This window comes from Cygnus atratus, chromosome 1 (assembly GCF_013377495.2).
Source record: "Cygnus atratus isolate AKBS03 ecotype Queensland, Australia chromosome 1, CAtr_DNAZoo_HiC_assembly, whole genome shotgun sequence".
NCBI lineage: Eukaryota > Metazoa > Chordata > Aves > Anseriformes > Anatidae > Cygnus > Cygnus atratus.
In genome coordinates, this window is record NC_066362.1 from 1,669,312 (window position 1) to 1,684,641 (window position 15,330).

Consider the following 15,330-nt stretch of genomic DNA (forward strand, 5'->3'; position numbering starts at 1 on the left):
GGGCAGAAGGGGCTCAGCGGGGGGGAAGCTGTGAGGGTGCCGGGCGTGCAAGGCCCCTTGCACGCGGGCTGCTGGCTGTGCACACCCCTTGCGCGGGGCTCGCCGGCCGTGCACGCGCCTTGCACGGGGGCGTGCCCGTTGCGTGGCCATGCAACCGCCCTTGCACGGCCGCGCGGGTACCCGCTGCCCCGCCCGCCTGCTGTGCGCGCCCCCACGCCCTTTGCACGCGCACAGACGCGTTGCGCGGGCACGAGCCCCTTGCACGCGCACGAGCCCCTTGCACGCGCACGAGCCCCTTGCACGCGGACGTGCCCCTTGCACGCGCGGCCCCCGGCACGGCCGCGCGCACGTGGCGCTGTGCACGCGCGGCCGGCCGCCGTGCCCGTCACCGCGCCCCTTGCACGCGCGCCTTGCACGCGCGCCGTGCCCCTTGCACGCCTGTCACGTGACCCCCTCCCCTTCCTCCTCGGGAGCGGAGGGGGAACAGCTCCGCGCATGCGCGCGACCACCCGGCGGCACCCCCCGCCGCCGCTCCCGCCCCTTTCACCACCGCGCGGGCCGCCAGCCAATAGCGTCGCGGCTCCGCGCCGTGATTGACAGCCGCGAGGGGGCGGGGCGAGGCGGGCCGTGAGGCGACGGAGCCCGCCCCTCATCTCCTCCCCCCCCCCCCTCCCCCCCCCCCTTCCCTCCCGCCCCGGCTCCATTTTCTCGCCCCGCTCCCTCAGCCCCGGCTCCTCCGCCCCGGCACGGCCCCAGCGAGCCCCAGCACGGCCCCGCCGCCCGCCAGCCGCCGCCATGAACGAGGAGTACGACGTGATCGTGCTGGGCACCGGCCTCACGGTGAGAGCAGCGCCCGACGCCGACGCCCCAGGGCCTGCGGCCGCCGCCCCGCCGGGCCCCGCCGCGCCTCACGGCCCCCCCCCGGGCTTCAGCCGTTTACAGCGGCTCCCCCCCGGGTCTTTTCCTCAATAATCCCGCCGGATTACAGCCCCCCCGCGGCTCCTTTCCGCAATAATCCCGCCGGATTACGCCCCCCTCCGGGTCATTTCCTCGATAATCTCTTCATTTTATCGCTTTCCCCCCCCATAATCCCACCGGATTATCGCTGCCCCCCTCCAATAATATCCCAAATTATCACAACCCCCTCCCCAATAATCTCATCGGGTTATAACAGCCCCCCGCCCCCCCCATTCCTTTCCTCAGTAATGTCCCTGGATTACAGCCCCCCCGCCCCAGTCCTTTCCCCAATAATCTCCCCAGATTATCACAGCCACCCCCCCCCAGTAATTTCCCCAGATTATCACAGCCCCCCCCCCAAAGATCCCCACGGGTTATCACAACCCCCTCTGTTCCTTTCCCCAATAATCTCCCCAGGTTATCACCCTCCCCTAATAATCTCCCCATTGTATCAATAATCTCCCCATTTTATCACATTCAATCCCCATTTTTAACCCCCCAGTTACTTTCCCCAATCTCCCCAGGTTATCACCCCCCCCTCCCCGCCCCCCCCCCCCAAATAATCTCTCCGGGTTATCACAACCCACCCGTACCTTTCCCCATTCTCCCTAGGTTATCACAACCCCCACCCCAATAATCCCTCTGGATTATCACAACCCATCCATCCATTTCCCCAATCTCCCTAAATTATCCCCCCCCCAATCCCCTGGGGTTATCACCCCCCCCCCCATCCCTTTCCCCAATAATCCCCCCAGGTTATCACAGCCCCCCATCCCCCCCCAATAATCCCCCCAGGGTATCACAGCCCCCCCCCCCCCCGCTCCCTTCCCCAATAATCCCCCGGATTATCACAGCCCCCCCAGACCCTCCTGGGGGTGCTGAGCCCCCCCCTCAGCACCCTCCGGGGCCGAGGCTCCCGGGGAGGCTCCGGCATCGCTGCCCGCGGGAGGAGGAGGAGGAGGAGGAGGCCCCAGGAAATGCGGTTCTTTGGCGGAGGCGGGGGACGGACGGGGACGCGTTGCCTGCTTTTATTTCTTCTAATTTGTAACTTGCTTTTCTAATTTTGATTATTTCTCCCTCGCTCTCCCCCAAAAAGCCGAGGTGGATGCAAGTCTCTGGAGTCGCGCCCTCCCCGGAGCCGAGCCCGGCTTAGGGTGGAGGCAGAGCCCGGTTACCGCTCCGCCTTTGCAGCCTTGCAGCTCGCCAGCCAGCCCTGACTGCAGCAGGAGGGGGATGGGGCTGCGGGCGAGCCCTGCACGCCTGTCACAAATCCCTCTCGTTCCCACCCCCCCCCCAAAAAAAAAAAATTCCCTCCCCGCGCCTCCCGCTGCTGCTTCGGGGTTCGGTCATCCCTCGGCGTATTCCCCCCCCCCCCAGAGGAGAGCTGACAGCGCTCGTCTGGGGGCGCGGCGCCGGGGCTTTGTCCTGGTGTGGAGGATGCGGCCGGCGCTGCAGGCTGCGAGAAGGGGGGGGGGGGAGGAAAAAAAAAGGAAAAAAGAGAAATAAAATGGCAGCGCTGCTGCCTGCGAGGTTTGCCGGGGGGGTGTGTGTGGGGGGGGGGATTTCTGCTGCCTCCCGCCTCCGGGGGGGCGCTGCGGGTGCAGCGAGGGTTTGGGGGCGGCTGGGAGGCGTTGTTTGGAGGAAAGGGGGGGTGGGGGGGGGGGAGAAAATCCAACGTGGTGGGGAGGAGGCTCTGTGCCCGTTAAATCGCCTTTCCTGCCTTTGTCTCCTCCGGTTAGCTGGGAGAGGTGGCTAGACAAAGAGGGATCTTCGGGGCTGCCCGCGAGGTTTTTCCCCCCCCCCCCCCCTCAGCTTCCCCTCTCGGTGGTAATGGGGGAATAGGAACGTGCGTGCTTTCCCCCCCCCCCCGCCCCGCGGGGCTCGGGCAGCGTGGCCGCTGCCCCGGGATCAGCTTGATCAGACCGCTCCCAGCACGGCCACGAGCGTCACAAACCCAGGAGGTGGCCCGAATAAAACGTGCCGGGGGTGGGAGCGTCTGCAGGGTGAGCCCGGCTTTCCCCCTTCCTTTCGTCCCTTTCTCCACCTGCCGCTCCTTTGCACTGGCGGGAACAACGTTGATCGGGAACCCTTTGCTAGGGAACCCGTCCTCAGACCCGCACCTGGCTTCGGCAGAGCGGGGAAAGGAGATTTTTGGGGGGATGAAATCTAAAAAGCTGCTATGTAACGCTCTCGCGAGGGGCCCCCGAGGGCCGGGAGCCCCGTTAAAATGTTAATTTCCGCTTTAGCGCGAGGCTTGGTATCAAGTCGGGGAGCACCGCGCTGACAAACGCCCGTGTCAATTTGACAAAAGGCCCCTTGTGAAATCGCTTCGGAGACGAGCTCGTGCTAAATGGCCGGCGGTTGAGTTAAGAGGAATAAATTACGGCTGGCTTCGGAGGTGCGCTGCTGACCGGGGAGAGCCTGCAGGAGGGCTGGCGGTGCTCCCGACGTGCAGCACCTCCGAAATACCAGCTGGAGCACCGCGGGCTCACTCCAGACCTGAGAAACTCGGACGGGAAACCCTGGCGCGGTTGGTGGATGTCCCCAAAACGTCCTGGTTCGGGGCTGGCGAGCCGTGTGCGAGCAGAGCCTGGTCTGGGCTTCCGATGGTTGCAAGGCTGTGGGTCCGGGCTGCTGCCTGAGCAGGACGAGGCTAACCGGGGACCCTTCCTGCCAGCCTCTCGGGTGCTGCACCCTGCTGCTGCCGGGCTACCTGTCGCCCTGCACCCGTCTCCCGTGCTCGCCCCGTGAGAGATGCTGCGAGATGGGTCCCGGTGACCCCCAAACCCCCTCGGACAGCCCTAATCCCGCCAGCTGGGAGAGGCAGCGAGCGGCGGCTCTCCCGGAGGGCCTTTTTTTTTTTTTCTTTTTTCCCCTCTTCCCAAAGCGGAAAAAATGGAGCCCGGGAAGCTCCGCACCAACGCGCGAAAGAACTTCTTCCCGGTGAGGGTGACGGAGCGCTGGGACAGGCTGCCCAGGGGGGTTGTGGGGTCTCTGGAGATATTCGGGGCCCGTCTGGACGCCTGCCTGGGCAGCCTGCTCTGGGGAACCTGCTTTGGCAGCGGGGTTGGACCCGACGACCTTTCGAGGTCCCTTCCAACCCCTTCGGTTCCGGGATTCTGCGAACGTCGGGTGTTGGTTTAAGCAAACCAACTCGCCAGGCCTTTGTTTACAGAAGAGCCCAGGCGGGCTTGGTGCGGTGTCGATGCTGGTTGCAGAATTGCACCGGGGCCGTGCACGAGAGCGCGTGTACCACCGCTGTTCTGATCGTTCTGGAAGCCCGGCACCGATATCCCGGTCGTTCCGCTCCTCAACCAGCCACGAAGAGCGAAGGCAGCCGCTGGGCTGGGATCCCCGGCTCCCAAAAAAACATCTCCCCGACGCTCGCTGATGGGAGACCCCAAGCGCCAGGCCGCGCGCGTCTTCAGCTGCCTCTCCGGGGGGTTGCTGCTGGGAGCAGGGTCTCGGCGAGCCTCGATGGCTGTGGGGTCGTTGCCGTGGGCGTTTTGTAATCAGCCGGCAGGAGGGCACCCAGTGGTTTCGTTTCCTTTCCGGTTCACCCTAAATTTGCGCCGCCGTGCTCCGAAAATCCCTCGGATCCCTCGGTGCCTCCTCGCCGGCTTGCTCGGGGTGGGCTGCTGGCTGCGCTCCGGACGCCGCGGGTTATTTGATGCGAACCCCGAACGCGCCTAAACCTCCCCGGTGAGCCCGGCAGAGCAACTCCGCCTTCCCGCAGGGTTTCCACTCGCCGCAGGCCCCCCGGCGCCGAGCTCGCCTCCCAGCCAGCTCGCCACGATAAAGCCGGGCAGAGACGCGGGATTTTAATTGCGCGGGCACGGCACGAGCTTCAGGACCTGACCGAAGAGCACCGGAGCGCCGCTGCCCCTTTGCATCATCCCCTGGCGGCCGAGGGGGTTGCTCGAGCGCAGCGAGTCGGCGGAGCCCGACGCGGGCACAGCCGGAGAAGCCAGAAACCCTCCCCAGCTGCGTGCGTTTGTGCCCTGCCTGCTGAAGAAGGAGCTCCTGCTGCGCCGGGACCCGCTCTGGAAAATAAAGGGGTTTTTGGTGGATGTTGTGCCGTGGGATCATCCCCTCGGAGCTGTTGGGTGGAGCGACGCTGCCTCCGCTTTTTATCGGTGGCAGAAAATCCTACGAGGCCGCCTTCTCCCCTCCGTTTCGGAAGGATTCCGCGTACAAAAGGCCGTCCCGCGACCCGTGGGATGAAGAGAGAAGCACTGATGGGACTTAAGCGTGGAAACCCCAACGCCTCCAGGTCCCCCCCTTACTCCCCTGTGGGGTGTTTTTTTTTTCTCGTGGATTTCTATGGGATGTGCCACCTCGAAACCTGCCACCGGCGCCCGCGCACGAGGTTTTGTTGGAGCCGGGCTGGGTGCCCGCAGCTTTCTCCGCCGCGTCCCGCTGCCGCTCGCGCTGCCAGCAGCCGCTCAGTTTCACCCATTTACACGCGGTTTCTGGTCACAAAGCCCCAGCTTTGAACTCGGAAGCTCCCCCCCCCCTTCTTTTGTTTTTTCCCCCCACTCTAAGCAGTCTCCAGCCCTTCCCGGGCTGTTCGGTTCCTTCCCTCCGCGCCCCTGGGAAGAGCCGCGGCTGAGCCGCCGTGGCTGCCGCCGGGAATTGCTGAGCTGGGAGGACGAACCCAAACCCCATTGTGCCTCCCGGAGCGCGCTGTCAGCTCGGCGGCTGCGATGGGAAGCGACCGCGGGAGGCCTCGGCGGGACCCGCAGGAACCTGGGGGATAAAACGGAGCTGCTGAAGGGGCCCCGGATGAAACAGCGCCGTGGCGCCTCACCGAAATCCCCCCGTCAGCGTTCAGCGGGCGTGAAACGAGGTTGAAAAGGCGTTCGGGAGCTCTTCTGTCTCCTCCGGGAACCCAGATTTGCTTCGGGGTGATGCCGGCCGTGGGGACCGGGGTTTGGGGGAGGAAAGCCCAGGTTTTAGCGGAGACGGCTGGCTCTGGATTTGGTTTAGGCGAGGAAGCCGCGCAGGCTGGCGGCGATGCCCGTGGCGCTGCAGCCCCGAGTCGTGGCGGTAAATCATTAACGTTTTAACTGGCACCATAAACGCCGCCTGTGCTTCCTCCACGTTGTAGGGTTCGTGGCTCTCTGGTAGTGGTGTTGTAATATGGGATTTGAGGCAGCCACGTCTGCCCGGAGGTTCTCTGCCCGCTTCTGTGTCCGGAAAACGTGGAGGGGCTTTTGTAGGACAGGAGGGAGCTGGCGTGGAGGGTCCCGTGGTGGGGAAGGAGCAGCTGCTGGATCACGGAGAGGTTTCGTGGGGAGCGGTGGCTGATTCCGCTCACAAGCTGAGCGGTGACCGTGAAGCTTTGGGGGCGAAGCGTTGGAAATCACCTGGATCGAACCCGGCTCGTGTCAGGCGCTAGGCGAGCGGCTCGCGCTCGGCTCCGTGGGACCTGGCTCCCCGCGGGTAAGGGGCTTGCTCTTGTTGAGGCCGAGCAGGAAGGCTCGGTAAAGCCCCGATAATCGCTCTCAGGCGTGCAAGCAGCGAAGCTTTTGTTCCTCCCTTTGGTTTGTCAGAGGGCTGGTGACCGGGTTAGCCTCGAGGTTGTGTTTTAAGGGGGGTTCGGCTGTGCGAGCCCTCAGCTGGCTCTGCGGGCTGCCGCTTGCGGCCCTCCGAGATTAGGCGCAGCCTCTTGGTGTCGCCTTCAGACGTAGCGGCCGATCCCCTGCTCAGTGAGCCGGGGGGTTGTAATCCCACGGGGTACAGAGCAAGGGTAGCGGAGTGTCCGCTGAGGTGGTAAAGCTCCTAAATGGCTTAATTTCGTGCTACCTGCGCCCTCCGAGAGTAACTCTGACTGTCCTGCGTGGCAAATACCCAAAGATTGGGTTCGTGATGGAGCTTCCTGGCGCCCTTGGAGGCAGGATCTCGTGCTCCTGGTGTCAGCTGTAAGTGCTGGTGCTGCCCCTCTAAGAGGATGAACGTCGTTAACCCGATAGCTGGTGCTTTAGGAGCACAGATTTCCCTAGCCTAAATACGTGAACTTGTTAAGGGGGGCCCTGGTTGTGTGGTTTAAACACCCGGCTTGGCTTCCCGTTACAGACAGCGAGCCTCCTAACGGGTTACTCCATCCCAAGCAGAAGTCTTTCAGGTTGTAGGTTTGATTCTGGAGTGAGGCAGCCGGTGCCTTTCTTCAAAGGAGTGCCCAAACCTTCAAACCTAGGCGTGCAGCGGGCTGTGAGAGCGCATCGGTAGCGCAAACGGAAGGAGCCTCAATGGCAAGTAACCTCCCCTCGCATCTTTTTGTTCCCTCTCCGTGTAGGAATGCATCCTCTCCGGGATCATGTCGGTGAACGGGAAGAAAGTCCTGCACATGGATCGTAACTCGTACTACGGAGGGGAAAGCGCGTCCATTACACCCCTGGAGGATGTAAGTACGGGGGGGGTGGCACCCGGCTACCGCGTCCTCCCCGGGCACACAGAGAGGGCTTTTCTTCTGGGGCAGACCCAAAGTAATTCCTCGTTAAGGGTTTCCTTCGAGGAAGAACGTTTCATGGCAGCCCCGCGCCAGATAACGATATTTAAAATATTAAAACTGGGGAATCTGCTTTGAGTTCGTGGCGGAGGCTGCCCTCCCCTGAAGCAGGCGTTTTGCTCAGGTTACCTGTAGCCGTGTTAAACAGTGTTTTGGTTCGGCAGGTCGTAAATTGCCAAGCTTTTTAAGCCTTGGAGGAAGAAAGGATGGGTGAGGAAAATAATGCTGCCCGATTCTTACTGTAAGAGCTCACAGGATGTGCTTTGTGTATTTGCATCAAAAGCTAAACTGAAACTAAAACCCTGGCCAAAAGCTTGCTGATGTCCTGCTGGGGAGAGGAGGGGGCGGAAAGTGCGTGCGTGTGTGGGAGAAAGCCCACCCGTGTGTATTTCCTGTGCCACAGCGAGTTTTGTATTCTCTCCCAAGCTCTACAAAAGGTTTAATCTACCAGGAACTCCACCGGAATCTATGGGACGAGGACGAGACTGGAACGTGGACCTAATTCCGAAATTCCTTATGGCTAACGGTGAGCGCTGCCAGCTCCCAGGTCTGCCTCGTGAGCTTAGCTTGGGACCCTCAGCCTGGGTCAGTGGCCGGTGCTGGAATCGAATAAAGGGCCTGAAGTGGCACTAACGAAGGAGCTGCTGGAAGCTCGCTTCACTTGGCCTGCACGTGGGCAGGTCTTTGTAATTTCTGCTCTTCCTGCACTTGGCTGCGCACCTCTCAAATTCGGGAGGTGGCTCCAGCTCGGAGCTTGCAGCAGTGGCCTGTATTTTGGGTTCTAACGGCCCTTTCCCAGCATCCTCCCTCGAGGCGTTTGCTTTTCCAGGCAGAGTTAATGCCATGAGCTCCTGCACTGTTGTTATTCTCTGGTTTAGGAAGGAATCCCCTTTATTAACCCCCTTTATTCCTTCGTTACGGCTTGCAGACTGTCACCCCTTGTTGGTGCCGTGAGTTCTTTGATCTGAGAGCTCTGGTGCTGAGACAGCTCTTCTAGACCAAATCCACGATGGGTGAAGTTTGTTTTGTTTTTATTTTGTCAGTGGAAACCAATTGAGGGGCAGCTCGCTGCCAAATATTGAGCGTTTGCAACTGGAATCTCACGTCCCCGAAGCAGGAGGGGATGGGTGTGTTCTGTAGGGGCAGCCCTGCTCAGGGCTAGTGCAGTGGAAGAATGGTCGATTCCAGTCAAGGTTCGTTAACCCTAGTTTCGGCTTATTTCTAACTCACCTAGAAATCCCTTGAGGTGTGCTCCTAGGGGACAGCGTCCTTCTGGGGATGTGACTGGGTGGTGACAGGTAAGGGGGTAAGCCAGGGACTAATTTGGGGTAAATCGGTGGACAATTAATGTGCAGACCGTGCTAGATCTGGACGGTGAGGATGAGAAGCTGCTGTGGGCCAAAGACGCGACCTTGTTGGCCGTGCCGAGTGTGAATAAAGTGCAGGGAGCAGAGCAGCAGCGCGTTAACGTGCTGCAGGAGGGCTGGTGGAAGCTGCAGAAATGACGAGGAAGCTCTTAACTGCCTGGAAGAAAACGTTAAAGCTGTGCAATAGCACGCTAGTGAGTATTTGCTGCTCCCTGCCTTGTTACACGAAGGAGGAAGAGCTGGGTGGGTCGGGCTGCTCTTAGAGGGCTTTCGTAGTGCTGGAAGAACCGCCCGCATCGCTGCCCTCCTCTCATCTTCTGGCTCCTGAACAACCCCGTGACTTCTGCCCAACCTCCTTCACAGGTCAGTTGGTAAAGATGCTGCTCTACACAGAAGTCACTCGCTACTTAGACTTCAAGGTGATCGAGGGAAGCTTTGTCTACAAGGGAGGGAAGATCTACAAAGTTCCTTCCACTGAGGCAGAAGCCTTGGCATCCAGTGAGTAGTTGCACGTGACTTTGTTTCCTGCTGAGGCCGTCGTCCCTAAACGGGTTTAAATACCAGAATATTTAATCTGTGCTCATGTCAGAAAGGTTTTAGGCTGTTCGTGTGGTGCTGTGCGTAGACTTCATCGCTGTAACAAGTTATGCTCAGCGTAGGATTCTTCTGCATCTCATCTGGCTTCAGGCGCCACTTGCAGTGTGGGTCCTGGGCTTCCTGAGCCTTGAGCTCCTGTTTTCGTGGAGCTTTTGAGGAAGGAGAACTCTGCAGCATTTTACTTCCTCATAAGCTCCAAGTGCAACCTTTTGCTTCCAGGTCTTCCAGAAATATTTAATGTCGGGTCCTTGTTGGATGGGATTATGTGAAAAATGTAACGTTTGTCAGCAGGCAAACCAGAATGACTAATTCCACGTGGCACCCAGCTCTATCTTAATTGTTGCTGGCTACTTAAATTCCACTCTGGAGATAAAACTACTGCTCCTAATAGCTTAGAGACCTGCGTTAGGAGCTAGCAGAGGGCGGTTCGTGACTTGCAGAGACCCATCGTGTGGTCAAGCAGCGCTTGGAAATAAGGCTCCCTGTGTGCAGCTCGTCTGTACGCCGCAGCCTTCCTCGTGACAGACACCCCTGGTGCTGCTGTGAAGCAATCGGTTGTTCTTCAGCTTGGCTGCGTCGCTGTCCTCCAGCGAGCCTCTTCGGAGGCTCAGGCTGGCAGGAGGAGGAGGTGCCTTTGGTGCCGTCTTCGCCTTCACGTTTCAGCAGGCCCGGTCTTGCTTCTCCAATTTGTAGAGAATTAAAATGCTTAAAGGGTGCCTTGTGCAATCTCACACGGGGAATTTTGACTCCAGCAGCGGTTGCTAGCTACCTGCTGAGGCCGCGGCAACGAGAGGAGCCGTTTAGTAGCTTCGTGAGTTTGACAATATCTCGTTTTCAGGCTTGATGGGCTTGTTTGAGAAACGCCGGTTCAGGAAATTCCTCGTGTACGTTGCCAACTTTGACGAGAACGATCCGCGAACTTTCGAGGGCGTCGATCCCAAGAAGACCACCATGCGTGACGTGTACAAGAAGTTCGACCTGGGGCAGGATGTTATCGACTTCACGGGCCATGCCCTCGCGCTGTACAGGACTGACGAGTAAGTGTGGGGTCCCTTGGGGCTCACAGCCCGTGCCCTGTGGGATTTGGGGGGGGGATACCCTGCAGTGTCTGTCCCTGGGAGCCGCGTGGACCTTAAAACGCCGGGTCCTCTGCTGATGGGGTATTTATATCTTCCTGGGGCTAATGCGGCGTCTCCTTCCTGAGTGAAACCCCTTGTGACGTGAAGCGCTTCTGAAGGGGCACCTCCGGGGAAGTTCCTGCCTGGAGCAGCCAGAGGGTGGGGAAGGGAACGTCACGGGAAGTGAAAGCTGCAGTTTTCTGAGTGCATTCTGCTCTAAGCCTTGGTTGTGTGAATCGCTGCAAACCTTGTAACTGCCCTCTCCAGCTATCTAGATCAACCATGCCAAGAAACAATCAACAGGATTAAGCTCTACAGCGAGTCGCTGGCTAGGTACGGTAAAAGCCCGTACCTGTACCCCCTCTATGGCCTCGGAGAGCTGCCACAGGGATTTGCAAGGTGAGAACTTGCCTTTGGGCTCCAGAGTTATCTCAGCCCTGCTGTGGCACCTGCGGGGGGAATCAGGTGTGTGGGGTTGGCGCTCAGGCTTCCGGAACGTGATGTTGCGTAAAAATCCTACCGTTGTTAACGGTTCTCATGCCGTCTTGGTCAAGAAGCAATTCTTCGTGTGAGATTCCTGGTCCTGGGCTTGCTTACTGCCACTTGTTAGTGGTGGTAGTTACAGCCTGCTCAAACAGTCAGTGTTTGCAGCACGAAGTCTGTCCAAGAAGCTGGATTTGCCTCCCCGGCATAGCTGGTGGCATTTGTGCTGCTGAAATGGCTGCGTTGTGCCGAGCAGACCCTTTCTGTCTGGCTGTGATGGCACCTGTAACTCCCTCCAAACGCTGGCCGGTGCCTTGCAGGAGGAGTGGCGGGCAGCAGCCGCTGCCTGGATGGTTAAGCAGCCTTCTTTTGAAGAGGTTTGAGTCTAATAATGTGCGGTTTGTCCAAGTGGAACAGAAAGAAGGGGCTGGGAGGGCTGTTAAATAAATGAATTGTGGAACGTGCTCCAATGGCTTTACTCTTGCAGGCTAAGTGCTATATACGGAGGCACCTACATGCTGAACAAGCCCATTGAAGAAATTGTGATAGAGAACGGCAAAGTGGTTGGCGTGAAGTCTGAAGGGGAGGTACGGTACCCTCCAGTTCTTTACTTACCCATGACCCCACATCTCAAAGTTGAGGCTGGCAGCCGTCGGTCTGAACAAAGGCTCGTTAAAGCCAAATTGCTCGGCTGGCAGAGTTCTCCTCTGTGCCAGCCCGTTCTCGTAGGGATCTCAAGAAGCCTTGATGGCGAGGAGCACAGTGCAGTAATCCTGGAGTTGGAGCAGGTCTGGAGGGAGTGGCAAGGTTGCCTTCTAAATAAATCAGGCTGGCAAAACTGGAAAGGAGCTGCGTGGTGTGTCTAACCTGGGCACGAAACCATTCTGCCCTTGACATAAAGTTTTAGCTGCTCAGCCTGCTGGCTTTTCCACGGCTTCTTCTCAACCCGGCAGCAGAAAACTAACTAGCGAGAGTGCTGCAAGCTGCTGGGAAGCTATGAATGTGCTTCCAAGCGCAGTGTGAGCTTTGTAAGACAGCTTAGCCCTCCCTGGTAGGGTAACGTGTCCCGCCTGGGTATGGATGACACGTCCTGGCTAGCAGCAGAGGTGATAATCCACGCTACAGACTGATGTGCCCAAGTGCAGGCTGCCTGGAGGCTTCAAATCAGCCGAATGTTAAACTATTGCCGTGACAATGAGTGCTGGTGTGAAATGGTCAGTCCTTACCTGCTCGCTTCAGCCTCGAGCGCGGCGAGTTACGGTCCTAGCCCGGAAGGACCGGGCTCCGTGGTGGTCAGAGCGGGGCTTGTGCCCTGAGCCATGAGGGGAGGGTGTGATCGGCCACCCAGCTTCACGGAGCGGGTGCTGTCACTGGGATTGTCAGAGCTGTGCTGCTGGCAGTGGAACAAAAGCCTCGTGCAGCCGGGGCGGGGACGGCCGCCTCGCAGAGCTCTCGAGCTTCCCCCGAATCGGCAGGTTCCCGGGCTGCCCGCGCGCCGGTCACTCGCTGCCTGTCCTCTCTGCAGGTCGCTCGCTGCAAACAGCTCATCTGCGACCCCAGCTACGTCTCGGACCGGGTCACCAAGGTTGGCCAGGTGATTCGGGTCATCTGCATCCTGAGCCACCCGATCAAGAACACGAACGACGCCAACTCGTGCCAGATCATCATTCCACAGAACCAGGTCAACCGGAAATCAGGTGCGTGGGGAGCCGCGGTGCCCACGGCGCGCGCAGGTCTCTCCGTGCTTGGGTTGAGGCAGCACAGATCTCAGATGGCCTCCCAGTGCGTGCTCTGATGGCCTGATGGGAAGCAAACTGCACTTATTGCAGCTCCTGGGGCGGTTTCCTTGCCCTTTTTCTGGAGAGAGGCCTTTCAGTGCGCTTTGTCTTCGGGGGAAGCCGCCTGGCTTCCTTCTGGGCCACGCAGCACTCGCATGGAGCTTTCGAACCCCCGTGTGGCTTTGCTCTTCTGCTCCCTGGCTGTGTTCTGCTCCCTGGGCGTACTCTCCGGGGTTGGTTTGGTGTTGCTGCTGCTTGACACAGCTGCTGGAACCCTTCAGAACCGTGGGGTGGGGCTGAGGGAGCGTGCAGGCCGGAGGGGAAATGCAGCAGCGTTGCTTTAGGCCTGCAGAACCACCCCTTGCCCTTGGGTGAGGGGTCAGCTTGCTGCTGGGCACCCCGCCGGCTTCCAGGAGCTGCCACGGCTACAAGAAGCTGAATTTGGGGTCTCGCAGGGCTGCTCGTGTCCAGGCCCATCAGTCGAGGCAGGGCAAAGACCCCTCTGCACTCAAACATGGTCTTAAACAAGGCTAGGAGGTAGAAGGAGTCAGGGGAACAGAAAGGCTGTGTGAGTGTGTGAGGGAGAGGAGGCTCTGGGGCCGAGGAGGGCCAGACTCGGGCTGTGGGATCGCCTGGTGACCCGCTCCTGTGGTGCCCTTCCCCAGATATCTACGTCTGCATGATCTCCTCTGCGCACAACGTGGCGGCGCAGGGGAAGTACATCGCCATCGCCAGCACCACCGTGGAAACCGCGGACCCAGAGAAAGAGATCAAGCCGGCCTTGGACCTCCTGGAGCCCATTGAGCAGAAGTAAGCGCCCAGCGAGCTCCTTCCATCCCCCCCTCACCTCACCCCTCTGCGGTGAGTGCTCAGCCCTGGAGCACGGAGGCAGCGGGGACCCAAAGGCCGTCGTCGGGCTGCACGGAGGCGTCGAAAATCCAAATTTCCTCTGCACCTCGTCCGCTTGCACACTGGGCAGAGCGGCGGCCTCTCATCCAGCTGGTTTCCCGCTGATGCTGACGCTCAGCGATGCTTTAAAACCGCGCTGCAGAACCTTTTTTCTTCTTCTTTTCAGGTTCGTTAGCATCAGCGACCTGTTTGCACCAACTGACCTGGGAACCGAGAGCCAGGTTTGTAGGCGCGGAGCTGGGGGGCAGCGGGGGCGCGCGAGGAGGGGCCGGGCCCTGCGCTTAACCTGCGGCTTCTCTTCCCAGATCTTCATTTCTCGCACTTACGACGCTACCACTCACTTTGAGACGACGTGCGATGACATCAAGGATATTTATAAGAGGATGATGGGATCAGAGTTTGACTTTGAAGAGATGAAACGCAAGAAGAACGATATCTACGGGGAGGAGGAGCAGCAGTAATGAGAATCTCTAATTAGGAGAAATTAAATCGGCTAATATGAATATATAAGGAACTTAATGAACACTGTATGAAATTCAATATTGTAAGGCCTGCTTTTGTAATCCCATCTCTGAGAGATTGAAGAGTACTGCACTGGTAATGTTCCCCTTTTGGATATCATGTGTTAATTATTTCATTCTAGTAGGGCTGCTGTCCAGAATCTGGCAAATTACTGACTGATTTAATGACTAACCTCGTAAGTGAACGGCAGACTGAACCTTTTTTGCAGACGTAGATGTTGGTGCAGATTGAGATAACTCATTGACAGCTGTGTCTTACCTTGTATTTTTAATCATTTGTAAACATCCTTCACAATTATGTGCTTCTGGTGAGCTAGTAGATGTGACAGTTGTCACTCAAACCTGATTATCAAGGAAAATAGAAACTGAGCACTCCATTATTGTGGACAGCATCCCTAAAGTCTCTCCCATCAATCTAACTCTGTGGCAAGTTGTATTATGGACAAAGCCCACATCTATTGTAGCAGCAAATGTTGGCTTAGTTCTGGGCACAGAACTTAACCTCCACTTAAGCTTCTCAAACTGTTTACATCGGTTGGGACACAGCTGTGCCTAAGGCTCCTTTGTGTTTTAATCCTAATAAAATTGAGAGAACAAATTACAGAGCAGGCAAGATGTGGAAGTATTTTCTGTACCCTGGTGGCTTCTCAGACGGACCAAACGGCACTGCGGTATCGGTATGACAGAGCCTGTGCTTCTCGTGTCTCCTGAAGGCTCCAAATGATTTCTGTACTGCGAAGTAAAGCCAAATTCTGGAAAACCAGTCCTGTGCTCTGGTCTGATTCACTTCAGTTGTACGAGCAGCCTCTCTTCTCCGAGATCCCTCGGATCTCTGCTTGCCAGGGTGAAACGTGAGCGGCGCAGAGCGTTTACTCCTGTAGAAGGGGCTCAGGCTGCCGGGGTTTGGCTGCTGAGGCCCTGCTGCTCTCCGGGCTGCTTTTGGCAGGGGAGACGAGGCAGCAGCACGAGGCCTGTCGCTGGAGGCGTGTGCGCGCTCTCCTTGCAGCCACCCCCTAGTGCCTGCCTCTAGGAACAGCACTTCTGGCAGCAGCAGCGCATAATCCTCGCCTTGTGGCTCCCTTGCAGGCT

General features: G+C 58.8%; 1 protein-coding gene across 1 annotated transcript; it reads left to right on the plus strand.

Annotated features, from left to right (window-relative positions):
• Positions 1-623: 623 nt before the first annotated feature.
• On the plus strand, positions 624-15,004 carry GDI2 (GDP dissociation inhibitor 2). Its single transcript, XM_035566557.2, has 11 exons — positions 624-840; positions 7,256-7,363; positions 7,895-7,994; positions 9,199-9,333; positions 10,271-10,469; positions 10,818-10,949; positions 11,521-11,620; positions 12,559-12,730; positions 13,477-13,621; positions 13,887-13,941; positions 14,026-15,004. Exons 1-11 carry the CDS (start codon positions 796-798, stop codon positions 14,179-14,181), a joined length of 1,347 nt encoding a protein of 448 aa, XP_035422450.1. The 5' UTR covers positions 624-795; the 3' UTR covers positions 14,182-15,004.
• Positions 15,005-15,330: the final 326 nt, after the last annotated feature.